The 6,617-nt window shown below is 33.1% G+C and overlaps 3 protein-coding genes across 3 annotated transcripts in view; all 3 read left to right on the top strand.

Moving 5' to 3' along the window:
• Nucleotides 1–280: 280 nt before the first annotated feature.
• Nucleotides 281–1,336, top strand: LOAG_11494 (hypothetical protein; the record flags this gene model as incomplete). The annotated part of the gene is made up of 3 exons (XM_003147012.1): nt 281–306; nt 1,009–1,043; nt 1,095–1,336. Coding segments are annotated over 3 exons (303 nt in total), but the record flags the coding sequence as incomplete, so codon positions are not given.
• A 1,590-nt stretch (nt 1,337–2,926) lies between these two features.
• Nucleotides 2,927–5,297, top strand: LOAG_11495 (hypothetical protein; the record flags this gene model as incomplete). The annotated part of the gene is made up of 5 exons (XM_003147013.2): nt 2,927–3,044; nt 3,653–3,812; nt 4,290–4,480; nt 4,730–4,961; nt 5,184–5,297. The coding sequence occupies exons 1-5, from the start codon at nt 2,980–2,982 to the stop codon at nt 5,295–5,297; spliced, it is 762 nt and encodes a 253-aa protein (XP_003147061.1). The 5' UTR covers nt 2,927–2,979.
• A 1,167-nt stretch (nt 5,298–6,464) lies between these two features.
• Nucleotides 6,465–6,617, top strand: part of LOAG_06872 (hypothetical protein) — a gene marked incomplete at both ends in the record, with an annotated part of 2,578 nt that continues 2,425 nt past the window's right edge. The window contains one exon of the mRNA XM_020447268.1: nt 6,465–6,514. Within this exon, the coding sequence (XP_020302484.1) occupies nt 6,465–6,514 (50 nt within the window). The remainder of the gene's footprint in view (nt 6,515–6,617) is intronic.

A 6,617-nucleotide genomic window follows, 5' to 3' on the forward strand; every position in this document is an offset into this window, starting at 1 on the left:
AACAAATGGATGCATTCCCATGGAACAAACTTCTCGAAATCAATAAATTATGCGACAAAATACTTTACTTTACAAAAGTCTGCTCCATCCAGAACTTTCGAATGCAAATGATGAGCATAACTGTAGAGCAGTGGTACTGTTAAGATTGCCAATGAAACGGAAAATATTGCTAAAGTCACCGCAGCAATTGCTACATGTCGAAATTGCCTTAAAAAGAAATTTAAAAAAGTAACGCAAAAATTTCGACAGAACCCACTTAACTTTTTTACTTACATTTCAGCAGATTAGTTTACCGAAACTAAGAAGGTACCTGTGCACTTCCAATTCAGTTTTCGAATCCAAATTCATGATTGCCAACTAACAATTGATAAGGTTAATCAACAGCAATCTTATAAATGAGATATAATTTAGGAAATTCGAAGATGGTAATGAAGGCATTTATCACAAATCGGGACAGAGAATATATGTAAAATTATCGGTAAAATGGTACTGCTACCTGATCATATCTTAGTTACAACATATGGATGCATATCCCACATACATATATTGGGAGGATTCATGATGATAATCTGTTTCTTATCAGTGACCTAAATTTCTGACTGACATTTTAAAAATTTATGACAAGTGTGAAATTTGACAAATGATATAATAGAACAGTCATATCCAAAAAGAAAAGAAAGACATATGACCTCTGCATCCATCCATTTCATTCATTCAGCTCTTTACCCTGAAAAGTGTTGCAATTATGAAATCAAAGCATAAAAAAGAGAAGAAAACGAAAATGTAAAAGAAGTGAAGTCTGCCATATTAATTTTCATTTGGATTCCAATTTCAAAATTCTCTTAAACAAAAAAGTTTTTGTCACATAAACTTTATTATATTATTTGAGAAAAGAATCTGTTTATTCGTCCTTCACTAATTGAGGAGAAAATTTTTTCAATCTTTCAGAATGTATGCTTACAAAATGGCTATGAAGTAGTTTTCAATAAATTTCGAAATCTTTTTCAGGATGTCTAAGGGTGATAAATTTCGATATTCAAGCGGTAAATGTTATTCAGAAGGCTTTTGAAATGCCTATATTAGTGATGTTTGAGGTGTCCAAGTCACCATCTATTGTGTCGAATTCATTATGAAGCAACAATATGAAATGAAACGAATTCGACGCACACTAATCTGTAACATCGATTCAATTTTAAACAACAATAACAATAACAACAACAACAACAGCAGCAACAACAATAGCAGGAATAACAACAACAGTGACAACAATAACAATAATAATAATAAATGCTCAATGCTGAATCGATCTCACAAAAAGCATAGAAAAGACACATGATCATTGTAATGCGACAGATGTAACTCTTTTGCTTTCCTTTGATGTGCAAAATATGCCGCTGAGGCGACTAATACCTTTTGCCATTTTTCGACTTAATTTGGATTCAAGTGTGTTTTTTCTTATAAAGTTCGGTCATTCACTGCAGTGTCTCTTTTTTTAATGAGTAGTACAAACTTACGTACAAGGAAATGACCACAAGCGGATTTTCTGCACTAGGCTTATAATGTCATTCATTTAATCTTTTGTTTGATCTTGTATTGGTCAAGCTGGATTACTTGAAATTTTCCCCAATATGTAGTGTTATACCAATCTATGGCACTTTTGCGCCACGATGTCAAACACTTAGTGGTATTACTTAGAAGTTCAACTAATTACTGTCTGGAATTAATCCGAATTAGTTACTTATTCCATCCCTTTATATTTTCTTGTCTTTTATGTTTCAAGTTAATAGTTCAAAATATACATCCATCTCTACAACACCATCTTCTGAAGAAATCTTTTGTGTTGGGAAAAATATATATATATATATATCAAATATCAGTGATAGATACCATAAAAGACATTTAATTATGATATTTTCCAAATCATTTAATTTCATTTATTTAATTTCGTTCAGTAGTGAGATAAAGAAAGATAAGATGTAGTAGGGATGAGCGAGGGTAATTGAGATGGTGTCGCGCAATTCAGGGTCAATTGGATTATGCAGATGATCATCATCACCATAGGGATCATAACCTTGCCTAATAGATCCCATTCATATCCCTTAGCAGCTACTGGTATCGAATGTATCTTCATCATGTACCTCCTGGTATTGAGTGTGTTATCATCAGGAGTTCTTGGTGTCGAGTTATCTCCATCAGGTAGTTCCCGGTATTAAGTGATCTCTATTCAGGTAATTCCTGGTATTGAGTGATCTCTACCAGGTAGTACTGGTACCAAGCACTTCCTAGTATCGAGTATATCGTCATTAGATTGCTCCTAATACCGAGTGTTTCTTCATCCAGATAGCTCTTGATTTGAATATCATCACTGTCATCCTAACAATCAATATCATCATAAAACGATTTGTTAGATGACACATTTGATGATGATGGTGATGGTGAAGAAAGAAAAGAGTAGAAGCGTCTTTTCTAGCTCCTTTTTTTCCTCTCCCATCCTATGTGCCAATCATCGCTTACACTCTCTCTTTTACCAATTCATTCTAATTTTATGCATTCATTCTAAACCCGACAATGGCCATATATCGTCAAATTTACGACTCTGTTTTTGGGATAGTTAAGACAGGATGGAGGAAGAGGGAGAAGTAAGGTCGGGAGATGAGCCAATAAATGTCAACCATCCTCCCTCAGTCTCCCTCTGCCACCTCTCTCTCTTCCCATCCCGATCATTTATACAATATTTTATGGTTTTGTCATTCCGGGTTCCTATATGGTTGAGTTAAATTCTGCTTATTTGCTATCAATTATCTAAAACTGATACAAATTGCAATTAATTTTTGAAATTTCATAGAAATTTGCTAATTTTACCTTAAAAATTTATAGTATTTACGGGATAATTGCAACAACCGTATGACTAATGCCAGTATTTTTGTTTAGTTGAAGAACTTGTGGAGTTTCACTCAGTACGCTAATCATTTTTAAACAATGCGATCGCCACCGATCGATCTGAATACACTTTCAACGGAGTTGCACAAAATTGCACAAGCCAAGTAAGTTATCCCTTTGGTCATTTTGAAAATATAAAATCTGAGGAATATTCATTTAACAGTTATTGTTAATTGTTTAACTTGAATACTGGAAGTCTAATGAAGTAACGAGAGATGACAATGATAGTAAGTTGTTGATTACGATAAAATTCTGATGAATTGATTACTATGAATATGACTGTAAATCACGATAGTCTTAGATATTTTCAGCAATTAGTCTGGCAATGCTAGTTTGGTAATAACAGTCTAATTATATCTGCTTACGTTACTTCCAATCCATCAACAATAGTTATTGTAAGAATAACTATTTCTAATTGAATGGCTAATCTCTCTGCTTCAACTCACCTCTTCTTGTGATCGGAACTGATACTTCCGTATAATAAGTAAAAAATTACATTGAAACATTTTATAACAGCAACCATTACTATCCAGGCAAATTACAGATGTTTAATTACAGTAACGATTAGAGTAATACTATAATCATGTAGATAGTAATCATAATTACAAAAATCATGACAACTAATGAACTGATACATGACATCGATAAGGACATTCTGGTAATCACGGTTGCATTGATAAACTTTGTGATAGTTATAATTATGCTAGTTTAGGACGAAGTTAGAAGATTTCACGGTGAAGCGCAATGAGCTGTTGGCTGAATTAGCCGATTTCCAGCAGTCCAAAAAATTCATCGAAGAAACACAAAAAACGATCAGTGATTTGAATGAAGAAAAGGATGCCCACAGTGAAATTATCCAGCAAATTAATATGGTTCATTTATTTTAATGAATACATTGCCATGTTAGTTGACATATAAATGGAGCGCAGGGTCAAAGGTCGTAAGTCAGTCACTTTTATCATTTAATATAGCAGTTGTGCGTAATTGCTTTTATACTAGCTGAAATGAACGTGATTAGTGCATGACGGCATTTGTCAGATTGCAAAACCATCTGTGTGGTACTTGTAAAATTAGACACCAATGGTTAACTACTTCTTGCTCGATTAAGGTTGAGAAATAGTTTTTAAAAACAAATATTGATTGTAACGAATCCTCGTCCATTATCAGAATATCGAAACTGTTCGGATATTCATTATTAAAGATGACGGAACATCAGTTCTCTGAATAATGGTTAAGGATAAATTCATATTTTCGTCGGTGTGCGAGAAGGTACTTGAAAAGTTTAAAAATTTTGATACTAGAAAAAATGGGATTTGAAATACGGCGCAACTTCAGATATTCATATTTAGGATAAGCAAGAGCTGGAAAAAATTATGAATTCAGCCAAACAAGAAAAGCGACAAATGGAAGAAAGTATTAGTCAGAAGTATGAGGAGATATTTCGGTTGCTAGAACAGACCAACGAGCTATCACGGGAAAGCGGTATTAGTGAAGAAGATCTCATCTCACCGTCAATCATACCACCAAATAAAATCGCTCCGTTAGCTTTATTATACTCTTAATGGTCTCATGGAAATTTGAAATAATTAAAATGTGAACATTTACGTCGTATTTACCTACTCTTCGCAGACTTGTTTAGTACAGACAAACTGAATTTCTTAAAAGACTTTAGTTACACTACCCTTGCTCTGTTTGACCACTGGTCACTTACTCAAGCAACTCAAACTTATCCCTACTTGTTGAAGAAACAACGGATCATCTTAAATACCGAAAAATATGAATTTTCCAGGAATATTTCATCGGTTGGACCTTTGGCTACTTCAAGCACAAGTGTGCCACCTCTGTTGCGTCACTTTAAGGTTAATTCAGTACCAGCTGTTGTACAGCGTGCTATGTTCAATTTTGATTCCATTCTGTTACAAGCAGCAGCACCAGCAATGGCACGGCCACCAGTCATGCCGCACGCTTTTCCAACTAGTTCATCACTTACCAAAGTTGACCATCAATCACCGCCCATGAAGGTTGTTTTAGTTAATTGGTTAATGGCTTAGTTATTTCGAAAGATTGCTTTCTTAGTAAGTAAGTAAGTCACTTGTTAATAATTTATGCTAGTAATTAATTTTGTTCTACTTTTAATTTGTTCGTCTGTAACTTACACAAAAACCTGTAAAATACTTGAAATCTTGTTGAATTAGGAATTTTGCTGCCTACTGCTAAAGTAATATTTTTATTTTCTTTTTCAGACATGTCAATCGTGTTTCCAACAAATCCATCGTAATGCTCCCATATGTCCAATGTGTAAAAGCAAAAGTCGATCAAAAAATCCGAAAAAACCGAAGAGGAAGGTGACGGAATAAAATTCATTAGTTGTATTTTAATTTTTTCATGAAATAAAATAATTTTAAAACATTTATTGTTTTTATGATACAAACATACCATCGTAAAGTCTTACGTACTTCTCCAAAACGTTGCGTAATAAGCAAAAATTCTTACCTGTTTTAAAACATTACGCAGTCTTGAAAACAATATAAATATTCGAAGTCATCAAACGTTAATGGCTTTTAAAATTGTTAAATTTTTGAACAGTTTTCAATTTCCTATGAAAAATTAAAATATTTAAAAAGAAAACAGCATGAACTCTAATTAATGGCAGTCTAAATTAGTGGCAAACATCAATTACAGGTCGCCAATATTGTAATGTTACGTATCCAGTAACGCATGAAAATCATACACAAAACTACGATGAGTCATCCATTTGATTATAACATAACATTCAACTTGAATGTGCGTTAGATATTTTATATGCTATGTGTACTTTAAAAAAAAAAAATTCATTGTAATGCTAAATAGAACGTAATCAAATGTTTCTTCCAGACGTATTATTTACATTTTTTTTTTTTTCATTTTTCATTTCTACCATTTTCATCCCAACAATTATTTCTTTTTTTCATATCAACATCAAACGGTTCTTCCCACACACTTTCAACACCACTGTATCGTTGTCATTCAAGCATGTCTACTGCATACAATGGTTTATCATCTACATAAAAATGCCTTCACTACCATCCATCCATCCATCCATTTGAACTATTTATTCAAAACATCAGAACAGCATTCCTACGGTGTGCATTACAACGGTCATCATCGTAGGAGTGTTATTTTCTCATATTGATTCCACCATTCTACCATATCCAGTTCTACTTTTTTTTTTTCGCTTTTTAAAATTTCAAATTCATTCCTTCATATTGGGATTGCTTTAAAAGGCTTGCATTGTATAGTTTTACAATTTAAGCATTATATCTATTTAAAAATGAAATGCATGAAATGACAGATGTACATGAATAATTTAAGAGATGATTCTAAAGAATGCATAATCCGTTCCGTATAAAACAACTTTCATATGCTATAGTTTTTCTTCGAATCAAAAATGAAAATTTCCCTTCCTTCGTTTTCCATTAATGATAACAAATATGCAGCGTGGAAACGTGTACTGGACGTTGTGGAATTGTGATGTTGCATAACTGATGAATCTGACGATTTTAAGCAAAGAATTATGCAAATTATCAACAGCAAAGTAATTCTTTCTAATATCTCTGTCTATGAAAGATTCACCGATCCTAGAGAGAGAGAGAGAGAGGAGGAGAGAGAGAGAGAGTTGGGTTTTCGTTTACCAAAGT

The sequence above is a fragment of the Loa loa genome (assembly GCF_000183805.2).
Source record: "Loa loa unplaced genomic scaffold supercont3.42, whole genome shotgun sequence".
Classification (NCBI taxonomy): domain Eukaryota; kingdom Metazoa; phylum Nematoda; class Chromadorea; order Rhabditida; family Onchocercidae; genus Loa; species Loa loa.